The sequence below is a fragment of the Sceloporus occidentalis genome, unplaced genomic scaffold (assembly GCF_023333645.1).
Source record: "Sceloporus occidentalis isolate IW3139 unplaced genomic scaffold, rSceOcc1.0.p SCAF_21, whole genome shotgun sequence".
Taxonomy (NCBI): Eukaryota; Metazoa; Chordata; class Lepidosauria; order Squamata; family Phrynosomatidae; genus Sceloporus; species Sceloporus occidentalis.
Window position 1 is genome coordinate 633,134 of NW_028317001.1, and position 19,293 is coordinate 652,426.

General features: G+C 42.3%; 1 protein-coding gene across 1 annotated transcript; it reads left to right on the forward strand.

The window, feature by feature from the left end:
* Positions 1-1,824: 1,824 nt before the first annotated feature.
* Positions 1,825-18,929, forward strand: LOC149301313 (uncharacterized). The gene is made up of 5 exons (XM_089484119.1): positions 1,825-1,891; positions 11,996-12,155; positions 12,996-13,116; positions 16,725-17,790; positions 18,350-18,929. Exons 2-5 carry the CDS (start codon positions 12,081-12,083, stop codon positions 18,498-18,500), a joined length of 1,413 nt encoding a protein of 470 aa, XP_089340245.1. The 5' UTR covers positions 1,825-1,891; positions 11,996-12,080; the 3' UTR covers positions 18,501-18,929.
* Positions 18,930-19,293: the final 364 nt, after the last annotated feature.

The following is a 19,293-nucleotide window of genomic DNA, read 5'->3' on the forward strand; positions in this document are numbered from 1 at the left end:
TAGCTCTATGCGTGGAAGAGTGAGCGAGGAGAGGAGCAGAGTGTCCTAGAGAGAAAGAGAGAGACAGACAGACAGGGAGGGTCAGCAGAGAGACAAGGCCTGGAACCACTAGGCTTCACTGCTGCACTGAGGGCTGGCTGGGCCTGGCTTGGGTCTACTGCTGCTGATGCTTTCCTTTGGCCACTGCCACTAAGGCGGGGAGGAAGGAGGCCCAGCGGTCCTTCTAGGCATGGGCCACTCTCTCTGAAGGTGGGAGAGTGGGAGTCCCCAAAAGGGATTTTAATGCTTTTAATGGTGGCTCTCATGCTGTAGTGATGATGATGATGATGATGATTGATGATGATGATGATGATTGATGATGATATTATCAGAACTGCAGGGCAGAGGATGGAGCTGCTGCCACACCTAAATCATCATTAATGCCACCTTCCTGGGCGTTCTTGATGTGCCCCACCGTAATGGCCATGGCTCTGTCTTATGGAACTCTAGGAATGTTCTTTTGGCTTGGCATTTTAAGTGTTGTTAAGGTTTGGAAATCATGTTTGGGGTCCCTTCCGACTTTGGGGCCCTTTCATCCTCCATTATGGCTTCCCTGAAGGCCTCAAACTGACCACTGCCAAACACTGAGCCAGAGGCGGCCATTTTGTGTCCCGGCAGCCATTTTGTGTTCCGGAGGCCATTTTGTGTTCTGGAGGCCATTTTGTGTTCCGGAGGCCATTTTGTGCTGCTTGTGACTCAGTTGAGCAGAGGCCTCTCTTTCTCTCCTGAGGCTCTAGAGCCAGGAGGAGGCCAGGCTTTTTGGGCCAAAAGGAAGGAAGTGTGTCCCTTTGTGTGTCTTTTGTGTCTCTTTTCAGAGAGGGTTTTCATATTACACAGCTCTGCTCCTTCTGGGGAACATGGGTTTTAAAAGGGATCAGAAATGGGGAGGATAGTTTTAATACAAGCCTTATTATCATTATTCTTCACAAACATTGGGCTTTGACTACTATCCCTGTTTTTAATAACTGTTTCAATAACTGTCCAATAATTTTAAATAACTATCCAGTAATTTAATGGCATTTTGTTTTGGATGGGAGTGTTAGGGTTAGGGTTTGGCAGATCATGAAACATGTTTTTATTGTATTGTATGGATATTTTTATTGTAAGCTGCTAAAAGGTGGCCATTCTTGTGTAGTAATTGTCTTGTGATTAACTCCCACAACTGCCTTGTAAGGTAGGCTTCGTAGGCTCCTAGGGCTGGAAGGGAGCCCCAAGGGCCAAACAGTCAGCCCCATTCTGCCCTCCAAGTCCTCCAAAGAGATGGCCATCCAGCCAGAGACTCCTCCAATGCTCTTTGAGGCAGCGTCTCCCATAGATTTGCTCACAGGTCATGGAGGTCCACAGTCCCATGGGAACCAGTTCTTTCCACCCCACTTTGGGAAAGGAGACCCCCTCAGCCCCCTGGACTCACTCCTGCCACTCATTCCTAGAATGGCTGGGACTCAGAGGGGTTCCTAGGCATTGCCACCTTCTGCTCTCCATGGCCATTGGCACTGACCTTTCCCCATTGCCTTTCCTCCCTCAGCCCTGTGGACCTCCTCCTCCTTCGCACTCAGAGCAACCCTTCTCTACGGTTGAGGAGACAGCCTCTGACCCAGGGAAGCTCCGGCAATAAAGGACTGCAGGAGAGGGCTGCAGGAATCAGGGTCTTTGCAGTGAAGGTAGGCCTTTATTCCTGGAGCTGAAAGAGGACCTTTGTTTAAATGTTTCAGTCCAGGATTGTGTGGAAGGGTTGCAGTTGAGAGAGTGAGCCATGCTTTGCAGGTATAAAGCCCCAAATTCAGTCTCTGGCAGCATTGTCCTCCCAGAAGGTGGAAGTTGGATTTCCAGACCCCAGACGCACAGTGCGCCAGTGAGTCCTTTGTGTGGGGACTGTGTGTGTACATGTTGTTTACTAGAGCTTTGTGAGATATTTGTTTCACTGGGTTTATAAAATGAATTTCCATAGGTCTTCACATCCCCAAAATTAGCATAGTCCAGGATGCAGTCTTCCCTCATAAACCTATACAGAAGAAGCATAAATTAGATATCTAAAACAAAGGAGTTTTGAACCAGCAAACAAGCCAGGAAGATGGCTTGCCAATAAAATAAGGAAGTTGAAACAACGAAACACGATTACGGAAATAAACAAAGATTCGACATTAACATCTGGCCAAAATAAAATTAAGAAGGTCTTCCAAAAATTCTATGCTAAATTATATAAAGGATCTCAAACGTCTAGAGCCAAAATGGAGGAGTTTTTGGGAAAAGCTAACTTAAAGCCACTTTCAGACCAACAAAGAACTATATTAAATGGACCGATGACAACAGCAGAAATCATGGAAGTAATAAGAAAAAGGGAAAAAAGGGAAAACACCAGGAATGATGGCTTCATCGCCAGTTATCATAAAGTATTTGAGGATCGACTGTTAACACCACTGAAATTAACGATAAATGCCATCAAAGGAAACCATTATCCTGAAACATGGAAACAAGCTAATATAACTTTGCGGTTAAAAGAAGATATAGATGCAACTGAGGTAAAGAGCTATAGGCTAATTTCCTTATTAAATATGGATTATAAATTATTTTCTATGATAGACTCAAAAAGGTTCTTAAAGACTGGATTCACAAGGACTAATCGGGATTTCTCCCCCACAGACAACTCAGTGATAACATACGAAACGTCTTAAATATAATTGAATATTTAGAAAGGCACAACGGAAAAAAAATTGCACTTTGTCGATTTAGAAAAGGGCTTCGATAACATAGGATGCGACACTTGAAATAATCGAAATAGTAGCTTCTTATTTAAGATAGGGGCAATGTATAAAGATCAAAGAGCCAAACTGTTAACTATAAAAAGAAGAAGAAGAATTTAAGATTTCTAAAGGTACACCGCAAGCTTTCCCACTATCACCCCTTTTGTTCATTCTGATCCTTGAAGTGTGAATAAAAGGATAAGATTAGAAAATAAGATCAATAGAATAAAAATTAACATACATTGAGTTTAAAATGAGAGTCTTTGCAGACAACATTTTGTATTCCCTGGAGAACCCAGAAAAGAGCATAAGGGAATTGATGGATGTAATACTGGAATTGGAATATGTTTCGGGACTAAAAGTAAACAGAGACAAAACAACAACAAAAAATATGGAGGAAAGGAAGAACAAATCCTGGAAGAAATTAGTGGATTTAAAGTGGGAAAGAAAGTTAAATATCTAGGAATAAATTTCACCAATAAAAACGCAGATCAGTTTCACAATAACTATGAGACAATAAGGAAGGAAATCAGAAAAGACCTAGAAATATGGGGGACATTACACTTATCTCTATTAGGAAAAATATCACTGATCCAAATGAGTTTCCTTCCTGAAATACTGTTTCTGCTTCAAGCGATTCCCATCATCCAGAATGAAAAACCATTGACTCTATGGCAAAAGGAATAAAAAAAGAGCCAGGATAAAAACAAAAATACTTTGTGATGACAAAAGTAGAGGAGGGCTGGGTTTACCAAAAAGAAAACTTTATGATGCTGCTTGTTGTTTAGTTTGGATTAGAGAATGGTTTATGTTAGAGAATGAACAATTGTTATGTCTGGAGGGTGAACATTTAAGATTTGGGTGGAATGGATCCCGAATTTACGGCAAAGAGAAAGTTCATAAAGAAAGCACAAATCATTTCGTAAGAAAAGCTCTATTGAAGATCTGGGGGGAAAAGAAGTGTAGAATATGTCCAAAAATTATGGCAGGAGATTTCAATACGGTCATGGATAAGGTTAAAGATAAATCAGACCCAACAATAAGGGACAGACTTAATAAGATTACACCTTTGAACAAGATAATGAATAGGAAAGAATTAAAAGATGTATGGAGATTGATTAAAGGAGATGAAAAGAACTATACTTACTATTCAGCGGTTCATAAAAATTATTCTAGAATAGATTTCATTTTTGTATCCAAAAATATGATGTCAAGGGTATTAAATAGTGAAATAGAAGGAATAAAAGTTACAGATCATGGAATAGTAAACATGGATTTCATAATTAAAAAAGATTATAGAGAAGCGAAAAGATGGAGGTTAGACACTAGCATACTTAATAATAAATAAATAGTGAATAAAATAGAGGAAGAATGGCAGGTTATATGGGATATTAATAACAAAGAGATTTCTCAAGCTTTATTATGGGATACTATGAAAGCAGTGGCAAGAGGGATTTGTATTAGGGAAACATGCAAGGTAAGGAGACAAAAGGAAGAGAGAAAAATCAAATTGGAAACGGAAATTGAAAAATTAAATAAGGATTATATAAAGAATAGAAGTAAAAATATATATCTAAAACTGCAAGCGAAAAGAAAGGAATTAGAGAAGATAGAAATAGATCAGATCCAGAAAAATTTGATATATTTACGGAGGGAGTTTTTTGAATATAGTAACAAAAATTCAAAAATGTTAGCAAGATTAACACAAAAAAAGAAAGAGAAAAATCTGATAGGGGTTATAAAGGACAAAACAGGGAAAAATGTATGCTGATGAAAGAAAAGATAAAGATATTTGAAGAATACTACAAAGATTTATATACAGCAGGGGATAGTTCAATTGGCAAAATTGAGGAATATATAGAGAAAAATTGGAGAACAAAGATAGAAGAAGAGGATAAAGAAATAATGGAACAACCAGTTTCGAAAAAAGAAATTGAAGAAGTGATAGATAAATTAAAAGGAGGGAAATCACCAGGAATGGATGGATTAGGACCAGAATATTATAAAACTTTTAAAAAGGTTTTAATACTTAAATTAGAAGTGTTATACAATAAAATTTTAAATGGAGAAAGGATCCCACCATCATGGGACCACTCAATGATAATATTGATTCCAAAACCGGATAAAGATTTGTCAGATCCAGGCTCATACAGACCTATATCCCTTATCAATCAGGATGCTAAAATATTAACAGCCATAATGGCAAAAAGAATGAATAAGTTTATATATAAATATATTCAAAATGATCAATGTGGATTTGGGCAAGGAAGACAAATGTCAAATTTAATAGGAAGAGTACTGAATAAAATAAATATAATAGAGAAAAGAAAGCAGAAAGCAGGAATAATGGCATTAGATATTTATAAAGCTTTTGATTGTGTGGAATGGCCAGCATTAAAAACAACGTTAAAGAAATTAGGTATGGGAGAAAAGTTTAGAGGATTGATAGATCAGTTGTATTTAACTAATACAGCAGTAGTAACAATAAATGATGGAATAACAGAACAAATTTCAATTTCTAGAGGAACAAGGCAAGGATGCCCTCTTTCCCCGGTTTTATTTGCAATATTTATTGAAATATTAGCAAATATTATTAGGGAGGATAAAAATCTGGAAGGAATTGGGGTGAGAAAATTGAATAAGATAAGTTTATTTGCAGATGATACTCTATTAACAATTAGAGACCCCTTGGAAAAAATGAATAATGTGAAAAACCATTTAAAGGAGTTTGGACAAATGACAGGACTAAGAGTCAATTGGAATAAATCAGAGCTAATGTTGTTCAATTATCCAAAAACGGAAGAACAGGAATTTGTAAAGGATGGAAAGATAGATATTGATTGATTAAAAAAACAGCATACATTGAAATTACACACTTCCACACTTCCAGATATTTCTATTACATCTTATTTTCTGTTGTCCCAGTCAATTGCAATCATATATTCCATATATAAACCATCCTTGCTTTCATTTCTCTTAATAACAAGATACACCATAATTCATCAATCTATTCATTCCTATTATCATTCTTCTGGATTTCTTTTTCTTCACATATAATAATTGTCATCATATTATTGCTTTCTATTTAAATGCCAATATTTCTTCAAAAAATCTTCTACAATCTTCCAATCATCCATTTTTTCTTTCTTATTTTGTAATATCAATGTCAACTCGTCCATATTCTTTAAGTCCAAAACTTTTTGTAACCATTCCTCTATGTCCGGTATTATCTTATTCTTCCAATTTTTTGCTAACAATATTCTAGCAGCTGTTATAAGGTAGAGCATAATTCTCCAATTTTTTTTTCGTTTTTTCCCCCCAAAAATACTGTCATGTTCAATAAATAAATTTCCGGTCGCATAGTGTATTGAATGTCTAACATTATTTGTATAATATTATGTATCTTCCTCCAAAAGCACTTAATTCGGGAACAACTCCACCACATATGATAGTAGGATCCCCTTTCTTTTTCACATTTCCAGCATTTGTCTTTACTCAATTTATACATCTTAGCAATTTTTACCGGTGTAAAATACCAGCGATTATACACTTTCAAATAATTTTCTTTTAAGTCTTGTGCTACTGTGAACTTGGCAGTTCTTTTCCATGCGTTCTCCCAATTTTCCATCAAAATTACTCGTCCTATCTCTTGAGCCCATTTCGTCATATTGTCAGTGACATTTTCATTTTCTAATTCATATGCCATAAGAATCTTATATAGCTTTGCAATTTTACCTTTGTCCTTTCCCCACAGAATTTTATCCAAATTATTTTCTTTTGTTTCAAATCCATCATTCATTACATCTTGTTTAAACTTGGATTTAATTTGTAAGTATCCAAACCATTGTACATTCTTTCCTTCTTTTTCCAACTCTTCTTTAGTTTTTATGTCTATTTCCCCATTCTTTTTTATCTTTAACAAGTCTCTATATCTCATCCAGTCATTCTTCGTTTCCCATCTATCAAAGAATGCCTCCTGAGTTGATATCCATAAAGGGATTTTTGAATAATATCGTTTCCTAATTATATTCCATATTCTAAATAGAGATTTACGAATCACATGATGTAAAAAATCTATATTAATCTGATGCCTCTGGTACCATAGGTACGCATGCCATCCATATCGCATATTACATGCTTCCACATTCAACAGTGTATTTTTATCCACTTTTATCCAATCCTGAATCCACAGTAACCCACATGCCCAGAAATAATGCCCATCCTCCTTTTTCACTTCCCTTCTTTAAAATTTGATACTTAATTCTGGCTTTTTTCCCTTTCCAAAGAAATTTTTTATATCTTTATCCCAATCTGTAAATACTTTATCTTTAACTATAATAGGTATATTTTGATATAAAAACATAATTTTTGGTAATACATTCATTTTCAGAGTTGCCACTCTGCCCAATAGTGACAAATCTAAATTATTCCACATTAAAAAATCTTTCTTAATTTGTAACCAAGTTTTTTTATAATTATTTTCAAACAATTCTATATTTTTGTTGGTTAACCAAATACCCAAATATTTTACCTTCTTCACTACTTTAATCCCTGCTTTATTAGCCAATTCCATCTCCTTTTCCTTTTTCATATTTTTAGTAATCATCTGAGTCTTTTCTTTATTTATTTTGATACCGGAGTATTCCCCAAATTCTTTCAATTCCATTAACAAGTTGTCTATACTTTCTAATGGGTCCTCCAGAATTATGACCATATCATCCGCATATGCGCGGAGTTTGTATTCACACCCTTTAATCTTAGTTCCCCTTATTTCCCTATTATCCCTGATCGCATTATTTAGAACTTCGAGGGTTGCTATGAAAAGTAAAGGGGAAAGCGGACATCCTTGTTTTGTTCCTTTTTCCACTGAGATATAATCCGTTTTTTGTAATATCATTCAAACCAACAGTCACTCTATGTTTATCCCATTTACACTAAGAAGTATGATTTATAGTCTGGGCCACTTATCATGCAATTGAGTTAGAACTTCCTTCCTTATTTCTTCCTTTCTTGTAGATGCTAAATAAAAAATAAAGGTAAATTGGAGCCAAAGGCTTTCTGCAGTGATAATGGTTACTCTGCGGCCCTCTCTACCTCCCACACCAATTTCCCCATGAAAATCGATGTCAGGAAGATAGCACAGGCCCCCTGCGAGCCCCCCAAAGTAACCGCCCTTCGTGGGGTGAAAACCCAGAATCCTAATAAGGACCTGACTTATCACTAACAGAAGGGCTAGTGAGATTGTATCTCACATCACCTCTCATCTGCCTTCCCAATACGTGGCGTCGGGGAGGCTGATGTACAAAAGGCGCCTGTCTCACCACTAAGCGTGGGAGATCACTGGAGTCGGGTGCGGTGGGGGCTTTATGGCCCCGGCTGTTCCGGCCTCTCCTTCTCCCTCCGCGCCGCCGCCCACGAGCGCTGCCACCGCTGGAGTCGGGTGCGGTGGGGGCTTTATGGCCCCGGCTGTTCCGGCCTCTCCTCCTCCCTCCGCGCCGCCGCCCGCGAGCGCCGCCGCCGCTGGAGTCGGGTGCGGTGGGGCTTTATGGCCCCGGCTGTTCTGGCCTCTCCTCCTCCCTCCGTGCCGCCGCCCATGAGCGCCGCCGCCGCTGGAGTCGGGTGTGGTGGGGGCTTTATGGCCCCGGCTGTTCCGGCCTCTCCTTCTCCCTCCGCGCCGCCGCCCGCGAGCGCCGCCGCCACTGGAGTCGGGTGCGGTGGGGCTTTATGGCACCGGCTGTTCCGGCCTCTCCTCCTCCCTCTGCGCCGCCGCTCACGAGCGCCGCCGCCGCTGGAGTTGGGTGCGGTGGGGGCTTTATGGCCCCGGCTGTTCCGGCCTCTCCTCCTCCCTCCGCGCCGCCGCCCACGAGCGCCGCCGCCGCTGGAGTTGGGTGCGGTGGGGGATTTATGGCCCCGGCTGTTCCGGCCTCTCCTCCTCCCTCCGCGCCACCACCCACGAGCGCCGCCGCCGCTGGAGTCGGATGCGGTGGGGCTTTATGGCCCTGGCTGTTCCGGCCTCTCCTCCTCCCTCCGCGCCGCCGCCCACGAGCGCCGCCACCGCTGGAGTCGGGTGCGGATGGGGCTTTATGGCCCCGGCTGTTCCGGCCTCTCCTCCTCCCTCCGCGCCGCCGCCCACGAGCGCCGCCGCCGCTGGAGTTGGGTGCGGTGGGGGCTTTATGGCCCGGCTCTTCCGGCCTCTCCTCCTCCCTCCGCGCAGCCGCCCACGAGCGCCGCCGCCGCTGGAGTCGGGTGCGGTGGGGGCTTTATGGCCCGGCTGTTCCAGCCTCTCCTCCTCCCTCCGCGCCGCCGCCCACGAGCGCCGCCGCCGCTGGAGTCGGGTGCGGTGGGGGCTTTATGGCCCCGGCTGTTCCGGCCTCTCCTCCTCCCTCCGCGCCGCCGCCCACGAGCGCCACCGCCGCTGGAGTCGGGTGCGGTGGGGGCTTTATGGCCCCGGCTGTTCCGGCCTCTCCTCCTCCCTCCGCGCCGCTGCCCGTGAGCGCCGCCGCCCTAAGATTAATTTTTTGTTTAGGATGTTGCCAATACAAATATCAGAGGTTGAAATTAAAAATTGGCAAGTATTAGTGAATAACTATTGTAATGGAAATAAAAAAGCAAGGATTAATAAAAGATATTGGTATAAACCCCAAAAAGAAGGAGGTTTGGGTCTCCGAAATTTAAAATTGTACTATAATGCAAACCAAATAAGATATATTATAGATGGAATCATAGAGAAAGGGGAATTAGATTGGTTAGAGATGGAAACAACAGGAATAGAGGAAAAATTGGAAAATATAATTTTTAAAGAACTTACTATGAAAGAAATGAAGGAAATAGAAAACCCCTTTTTAAAGAATATATTAGAAATTTGGAAAAAAAATAAAGAAAAACTAATGCCAGCTATTTCACCTTTAACACCAGTTATAATGCTAAAACATTTTCCAGTAAATTTAAAGGAAGAAGTAGGGAAATTAGTAAAAGGTCAAGAAATATATAGGATAAAAGAATGGATGAAGACTATGAGGGAGAAAGGGAAAATAAAGGAGAAATTGCAAGGATCAAAATTAACTTGGTATAATTGTATTCAATTGGAACAATGGACAAAGAAGTATGAGAAAAATATAGGAGAGATTAGAGAATACACAAAATTTGAACAGTTGATTAGGCAAAGAGAAAGTATAGAGGCGAATGAAACTTTGAAAGGGGTCACAAGTGAAATATATAAATTATTATTAAAATATAATGAGAAAGAAGATTATTTAAAGACAACATGGGAGGATGATTGAGTACAAAAAATAAATGACCACGAATGGGGGAAAATTTGGAATCAACGCCATTTAAAATTTTATTCTTTACGAATAAAAGAGAACTATTACAAAATAATTTGGAAATGGTATTTAACGCCTGTAAGGTTAAGTCATATAAATAAGAATTATTCAAGGTTATGTTGGAGAGGGAGTCAAGAGATAGGGACTTATAGGCATATGTGGTGGGGTTGCAGAACCGTAAGGAGATTTTGGCAAATGGTATTTGAGGAGATAAAAGAAATAACAAAAACTGATTTAGAATTTAGTCCAAAGATAGCGTTATTATCTTTATATGATAAAATTAACTGCACCCAAGTTATAAAGGATCTAATTACAAATTTATTAACAGCGGCGAGATTAATGATAGCAAAAAAGTGGAAAGACCAGGGAGATTTACAAATACAAGATTGGTATAGAGAGATTTGGCAAATAGCAATTAATGATAAGTTAACTAGTGAAATTAAGTTTAGAAGAGGAATAATCAAGAGAAATGACTTTGAAGCAATATGGAAAACATTTGTACAAAAAGTTTTAGGAAAAGAAGGAGGTGTTTTATCACCAGAGGAAGAGTTACAATTCTGGAGATAGAGTAATAAGAAGATATTAGGATCAGGGGATGGGGAGCACTTGGGGGAAGGGGGGAATTATGAAACATATATGATGAAAAGAAATATGAAGTAAAGTTAGATAAAGTAGTAAAGAATGGAATATAAAGGGATATATTATATGTATGGGGAATATAATGTAAAAGTCTATTTATATATTATTGTAAGGTGAATTTAATCAATATTTTATCAATTTATTATTAAAAAAAAAAAGAATATGTCCAAAAATACCTTCATGGTGTTCGTCACATGAGGCTCTTTTTGGGAGGAACAGTATCCAGAAAACTCTATGGTTAAGATACAAGGATGTACTGAAAGAATCGCAAGGAAAACTAGAGATCAAACTTAAAGAATCTGGCCTAGATTTTTCAATGGTGTCTTTATCGTCGAATGAGGGAGAGGTTTAAAATAGATGTGAAATGAGAAGGAATACAAAATGAAAAGTGGGAATTGTGGAAGCCATGCTCCATGTTCATTCCATGCCTGATGAGAGTGTTGGAGAAGCATGCAGCTGTGTTTCTCTAGCCAGAAGCAAAAGGAAGGCATTCCCCTCTGAGGGCCACTGGGGAGGTCAGGAGGTTTCAGCAGATGATGCGCTCATTTCACATCTAGCGACAGGGACATAGCCAGGGTCCTCTCCAATTCCCATCCCCTGACCCCCCTCCACTCTCACAAGGCATGGAGTGTCAGGACCATGGTGAACAGGTCTGAGGAAATGACAGGCATGTGGCCACTAGGTGGAGCTGTTGTGGAAGTCATTGACAGCTCTAGTGGCAGCATTTAAACAGTGCATCATTGGAATGTTGATGCAACTGCCAACTGTCATTCTCAACTGTCACTGAGGAAGAGTCAGACAGTGTGAGCCTCAGAGTGGGTTGTTACTGGTGTGGATGGTGGATGGTGTCGATGTATAGAGTGTTGTACACAGTGGAACTTCTTATATGAATAAAAGCCTGATCTGAGAGAAGATTACAGTGTCTCTGCTCATTGAGAAAGCGACAGGTGTTTCTTCAGCTCACAAGCTACTGACTACAGTCAAGGTGGAGAATCTGGTGCCATACGTTAACGTGTTGCCTCACGTGCTGCGCAACACAGCAATGTCAAAAGTGTTTAACATGGAGTATCTGTTGTGTAGGGGAGCTGCAGTGAATCTATGCTAGGTCCAGAGGGCTTTGTTTGGTGAAGAGGGAGGAAGGGGATACCCACCTCTGCATTGGCCCAAAGGCATATGTCACCTGCGTATCTCACTAGCAGCATGCTGTTCTCTGTGTCTTGACAAATCAAGCCTAACCCTAGTCTCTTTTCTCAGGAACTTCATCTCAGTCTCCTTCTACACAGCCTTGGGCCATATTTTGCTGAAAGAGACACAGGTGCAGGGCCACCAGGACAACCTAATGGCCAACACAGAGGCCAAGCAGAGGGAGTTGGGCTCCAAGAGAAAGAGGCTGTCGAAGTACAACAACTCTTTGGTGAGTTGACATCCTGATTATTAGTTCCCTTTGTGTCACTGCTGGGGCTGTTCATGAAAGTGAGCGGAGAACATATTGTTCCAATTTGGCAGAGAAAGTCCTGGTTAATCCTCTGTCATCCCACTTTTTCAGGGGCTTTCAAAAATGTCCCGGTTTCTCTCTCCTCCTCCCACTTTGCCCCTTCTCCTCAGCTGCCTTGGGTTACTGCAAAGTGACTTCCAAGGAGTTTGCACCCCATCAACTCAAAAATGGGGACAGGGGAGGAGATAAGTTGCCAGGGTCTTCCCTTGCCAGGAGGCTGAAGCAAAAGCAAACTGCTGTGCCCTTCCTAGCTTGTGTGATCTTCCTCCTAAACAACCTTGGCCATCCTCAGCCCCTTCTGGTGTTGCTTGTCCACATGTGCCTTGCTTTTCCTGTCTGTGAAATGTTGGGGATATGGGAGACCATCTCTGGATCTAAATTGGGGGTGGCCCAGTGGCCTTCAAGTCCAGAATGCTCCCCAGAACTGTTTTTTAAAATGACCTTTGCCTCTGAAATGTGGCAAGAAATGGCTAAATGCACCATAATTCTTTTGTGGCTAAATGTACTCTATGTGTTGGGATAGTCAGTATCCTAATCCATCCTCAATATCCCAGCCATGGCCTAAATTATATTGTTTATTACATTGTATGTTATATTGAAAGGATTCAAGACAAACTGATCTGAAAGGCAGTAGCTTTTTGCTTGCTAACAGAATTTAAAGTTTATTTCTGAAGTGATGAAATAACATTTGGGAAGCACCATGTGCTTTCCTCCCCTTTTCTTTGTCACTCTCTGGATGAGGGCTATTTTCTATTTCAGGTGACCTTTGCCGATGTGGCAGTATATTTCTCCAAGGATGAATGGAATCTGTTGACGGCGAAACAGAAACTTTTGTACAATTCTGTAATGATGGACAATTATGAAAATGTGGCTTCTGTAGGTAAGTAACCTGAATCCATGGCTCTTTCTATAAAGACTGAGGGTCCTTTCATACTATATTATCATGTTGCAAAGGTTCCACTAGAATTATAGAGTCATAGAGTTGGAATAGACCACAAGGGCCATCCAGTTCAATCCCCTTCTGCCATGCAGGAATACACATCCAGCCTCTGTTTAAAGACCTCCAAAGAAGAGGACTCCACCAAACTCTAAGGGAGTATATTCCACTGTCAAATTGCTCTTACTGTCACAAAGTTCCTCCTAATGTTTAGGTGGAAGCTCTTTCCCTGTGCCTTGCATCCATTGCGGTGTCTCCTTTTCTCTGTTGCAGCAAAAGCAAGCCTGCTCCTTGCGCAACAGGACACCCTTTCAAATGTTTAAACATGGACATCATATCCACTCTTTATCTTCTTTTCTCCAGGCTAAACATAACCAGCTCTCTAAGCTGCTCCTCATAGAGCTTGATGGTTTCCAGACCCTTCACCACTTTGGTGGCACACCTTTGGACATGCCCCAATTTGTGAACATCCTTTTTGAATTGTGGGGCCCAGAACTGGACACAGGATTATTCCAAATGAGCCTTGACCAAAGCAGAATAGAGTGGCACTATTACTTCTCTTGATCTAGAAACTATTCTTGTATTGATGCAGCCTAGAATCACACTGGCCTTTGTAGCTGCCTCATCACACTGTTGGCCCATGTTCAACTTGCGGTCTACTAGGAGTCCTAGATCCCTTTCAAGCCTAGATTAATTGTGATAGCAACATCCTGTAGAATATTTGAATCTGTAGTTCAGTGAGGCACTATTGCTCTCCAGGCTCTAAGGATTCTAATAACCCCATCCTAAACTGCCAATGCTAGGTTTTCATGGGAAGAAGCCATGGAGATTAATGCTTTTCTCACCCAAATGGTACTCAGCACATCCCTGAGCAAGTTTCCTACCTCTTTTGGCCCCTCTTCCATCCTTGTAAGGCTCTGGGGAGTCTTCTTAGGGGAAAGCCCCCCTTGGGCCTCCAATGGCTCAGAGAGGGCCCAACAGTGGCAAAATGGCCTCCACTTCCCCAAAGGGATGTTTCGGGATGTTGAGGGGCAAAATATTATTTCATCTCCCACCCCCCCACCCCCCGGCAATACAATGTGGGGTTGCCCCTGAGATCTCCTCCAACCCCATCAGTAGTCTATGCCTGTCTTATAGATGATTTAAGGCTGTTTTAAGGCTGCTCCCTGGCATTTCACCCTCACCAAAATTGGAGTCCAGGTCCCAGCCCCCTTGCTCTGCCTTTGCCAATGAATTATTTGTATATTGATTATCCTGCCTTTCTCAACAAATGGGCCTAAAAGGGATGTCATACTGAGGAGGGAGCTGACTTGTTTTCAGCTGCTCCAGAGACTAGGACCCGGAGCAGTGGATGCAAGCTACAGGAAAAGAGATTCCACCTCAACATTTGAAAGAACCTCTTGAGAGTAAGGGCTGTTCGACAGTGGAACACACTCCTTCCTCGGAGTGTAGTGGAGCCTCCTTCCTTGGAGGTCTTTAAACAGAGGCTGGATGGTCTGGGATGCTTCAATTGAGAGTTCCTGCATGGCAGGCGGTTGGACTGGATGGCCCTTGCGGTTTCTTCCAGCTCTATGACTCTATGATCCCTTTTATGCATCACACTCTGTGGGTTTGTGTCTGTAACAGAGAGACGGAGGGAAAGTGAAAAATAGAAAGGCAGGGAAGAGAGGCTGAAAATGAGATGCTGAAGCAGTGCAGATGGGCAAGAGGGAAGGTTGGAGAGCGGAGGGAGAAAGGGAAGGGGATCTGGCAGATGGGAGCCAGGAGGGGAAGGCTGGAGCAAAGCCAGGATCTCCTAGCTCTGTGCGGAGAGGAAGGGACCTCTGGGAAGGGCCAGGAGAGGGGCCTTGGGGATTGGGAGGCAGCCACCAACCTGACAGATTTTAAGAACCGAACCTGTGAGAACCAGCTCAGGTCCTTGTTTTCAAACATATTAAGGGGTTCCATTTAGAAATTATGAGCAATGTCTATGAAGAGAGGAAAGGGCAACACAAAAATGCCTTTTTGCCTAATGTTTCTTTTCCAACCTGAGCTTGCTTAGCTCCATGGGTGATTCCAGAGGCCCTTTGTTACCCGAAATGCTGGAGTCTGGGGAGGACACTCCCAAGTGCTATGCTTTCAGGGGAATTTCATACTTAGCTCAAAGGAGAGATTGGGGCAACAGTGGCCTCGGGACTCATCCCATTCCTGATCTCCCCCCTCCCTCCCGGTGTTAGGGGGATCCCATCTATTCTCGAGCCCTATATAAATGAATGGGGCTCCGCACAGGCGCCATTAACCCTTATGGGGCATGCCGCCCCTTTTCCCAGTGTGGCTTTTAGTGTATGCTGAAATCCGCGTAAGGCGTGCCCGCGTATGACGCAGGTGCACTGTACACGCATGCACACACATATAGGTGTTCACACAAACACACAGGAACTAGGTAACAAAGGTGGGAGTGGTGAATAGATGTTAGGCTTTGCTAGTGGTAATACATAACCTAGACAGAACTTGATTCCAATTGCTGAGGGTCCACAATGGGGAGAGAAGTCAGTAACTCCCATGGCAAGTGGAGCTGGCGAGTGTAGTGAGGCGTTTAGCAATGTAAACCAACAGAGTGTCTATCTGCAACTGGACTGCAATATTTATACTGAAATGGTTGCTAGTGGGCAGAACCCGAGTTTTCTATAAGGTTTAAATCGTTTTAGAAAGTTTCCTGGGTGGGGAAAATATGGTCCAAAATCAAATTGAATGCAATGGGTGCTTGGTGCAAATACCTCAGACATAAGGGATTACCACACCGATCCTCAGGTCCTTGTTGCTCTGAATTCCAGTCCCGTTCACAAGCCAATATACAGCGCAATGTGAGCATGATGCTCCCAGATGCAGCTCAACAATAACATAGCACAGTATGGAAACAACGTTCCAGATACAGGTATTGGCAATGCACTGGCCACATTTCACACTTAAAAATAAGTCACAGACACAGTTGATTTCATCCGAATCTTTGGAGGTTCTCTTTCTTGAGTTGCAATATAATCAAAATATTTGCAAGCTCTCCTCTCTGACTTCCATCATGTTCACCATCTCTTCTATACACAACTCCAATCCAATCCTATCCACAGCAATCCACATGTGTCCTGTATTGTGTATTGGTTGTGATCCATCTCCTGGTGCCACACAGCATGAAGCGTCCTCTGCAGTTGGCTTGCATCATGCCATGTGCTCAGACTCAGGACTCTCTGGCCGTCTCACAGGATATGATGCCACTTTTCAATCAAAATATTTTACACATGTTTAAAGGAATCTTTTTTCAACAGTCTGTATGACTATCTGCTTCAACTGATTACCTCAAGGTAGTTCCCCCACAATCTCTTCTTTGCCAGCTCCTGTGAGTAAGGATATAATCGTTTCATGGATTTGGGGCATCTGCGACAGGGTCCTGCTCAGGTCACCCACCCCAACTTTATTAATTTAATATCAAATAGGGAGGTGTGAACGTAGGGCTAAATCTTGGGCTAACACTTTCCTCTCTTAACTCTGATATTCAGTATTATTTTCCTTCTTTACAGAAGAACTTGTCAGTCATGAAAGCGTCCACACATCAGAGAAGCCATACAACTGCCAGCATTGTGGGAAACATTTTGCATACAAGTCGATCCTTCTCATGCATCGGAGAGTCCACACCGGAGAGAAGCCATACAAATGCCAACACTGTGGGAAATGTTTTTGTTTGAAGTCAGTCCTAGTGGCACATCAGAGAGTCCACACATCAGAGAAGCCACACAACTGCCAGCATTGTGGGAAACATTTTGCATACATGTCGATCCTTCTCGTCCATCGGAGAGTCCACACAGGAGAGAAGCCATACAAATGCCAGCATTGTGGGAAATGTTGTTATTTGAAGGGAGACCTAGTGAGACACCAGCGAATCCACACCGGAGAGAAGCCATACAAATGCCAGCATTGTGGAACATGTTTTTCTCGGCAGTCAAACCTACTGACACACAAAAGAATCCATACAGGAGAGAAGCCATACAAATGCCAGCAGTGTGGAAAATGCTTTACTTTGAAGGTAAACTTAGTGAGACATCAGAGAATCCACACAGGAGAGAAGCCATACAAATGCCAGCATTGTGAAACATGTTTTTCTCAGCAGTCAAACCTACTGACACACCAGAGAGTCCACACAGGAGAGAAGCCATACAAATGCCAGCATTGTGGGAAATGTTTTTCTTTGAAGGGAGACTTAGTGAGACACCAGCAAATCCACACAGGAGAGAAGCCATACAAATGCCAGCATTGTGGAACATGTTTTTCTCAGCAGTCAAACCTACTGACACACCAGAGAGTCCACACAGGAGAGAAGCCATACAAATGCCAGCATTGTGGGAAATGTTTTTCTTTGAAGGGAGACTTAGTGAGACACCAGGAAATCCACACAGGAGAGAAGCCACACAAATGCCAGCAGTGTGAGAAATGCTTTTCTTTGAAGGTAAACTTAGTGAGACACCAGAGAGTCCACACAGGAGAGAAGCCATACAAATGCCAGCAGTGTGGAAAATGCTTTTCTCGGAGGTCAGGCCTATTCAGTCACCAGAGAGGCAGCACAGGAGAGAAGCCACACAAACCCAAGAAGTGAATGAACATTATTTTTGTAAAGGTGGAATACAAAAATATTTTTTCCATCCAGCGGTGCTAAAAAGCCCATATGAATTTATTTGCACAGTTTCTCTGTCCATATGTCTGTTTATGTTTTAAAGTTATGTTTAGTAAAGTTTAGGTTTTAATTGCTACTAGTGTAGATAATTGCTTTGGGTTATAAATTTGGCGGGGGATTATGGGTCGTGGTTTAGGTTAGTTAGATGGGGGGCTGGGGTTTGTTGCGGCTGGCTAGAATAGCAAGGATAGCATTCGGAATTTGTGGGATGTTGGCTGAAGAAAGTTGGGGACCTGTAGTAACAGAAAGGGATCCAGTTTCTTCGAATGTCTGGGGCAGGGAGAGATTGTGCGTGTGAGAGGGATGGCAAAGTGGGGGATAGATGGTGGGAATTGTAGGTGGGGGCTAGGTTTGGTAGAAGGTGGAGTTTTAGGTTTGGGGGTTTCACTATATTCTTTGGCTTGGGGAGGGCAGTTCTAGCTTAAACACTGAATTTCTGACTATGTGTTTTAATAAAGTTCTTTGCTATTTCAACAGACTGGACTCTTTGATGCGCAGAAGTTGTGAATTTGCACAAAACGGACCCTTTCTTCTCTCCTCATTCCTCAGCTCCATTCCCAGCCATAAGAACAGCAAAGGCAAACACACACACGAGATACGAGCCGACTTGGATGCCAGCATAATATAATAAGAAAAGATTTATTTCTAGCCCGCTCTATGAAGGAGAATCTGTGCTGGTTTCAACAATAAAATACATCGAGGTTACAATAAAATCCAAAAGAAATCAATCCCCCCCGATCCCAGTACTAAAACTGGATTAAACAATGAGAGTATAAATGTTGGGAGAAAATGCAGAGGTGAACTCAGAGCAATCTTGGAAGCTTGTGAGTAGATAGACAAACTGGCAGACTGGAGCTTTGCCAGGAAACACAGCTGCTAGATTAAAGCACCGTAGGCTGGCTTTTCTCCAAGAGGCACTGTTTATTTTTGGTTGCAAAACATACACGAGAGCTAGACCAACCCCATCCACCAATTACAAAACCCACACTGTACAATGATGATCTGAGCTTATATACACTTTTGCCATGTGGCAATCTAGCTCAACCCCTTCCTGTACAATTTCCTATGTTACCTGGATTACTGTCCATCATTCCAGATGTTACCGCATATTTACACAAGTGCTATGTGCTGCTCTCTGGCACACTCCGCCACAATCTTGGACAATCCCCTGCTGTCTGGAGCCACAGCTGCAACCAATTCCTGGTTAAGAGCAGCGAGTGTCCATTAGCTTCTCTGCCACATCTGAACATTTTCAATGCTGCTCCATACCTCAACAGTAAAAACAGTAAAGACATTCCAGTGACTCTGTGAATAAGATCATACTGGATCATTGTGAATCTGTGAGTACTGAGGATGGGGACAAGCACCTTGGAAGTGTGAAGAAGACAACTTGCCCTCTCAACCCTTGCCTTTCATGGCTG

Coding starts and splice junctions, on each gene's coding strand:
- LOC149301313 (XM_089484119.1), top strand. CDS start 12,081: ATGGCCAACACAGAGGCCAAGCAGAGGGAGTTGGGCTCCAAGAGAAAG. Junction 13,117..16,724: donor TGAAAATGTGGCTTCTGTAG/GTAAGTAACCTG, acceptor CCTTCTTTACAG/AAGAACTTGTCAGTCATGAA. Junction 17,791..18,349: donor AAGCCACACAAACCCAAGAA/GTGAATGAACAT, acceptor CTATTTCAACAG/ACTGGACTCTTTGATGCGCA.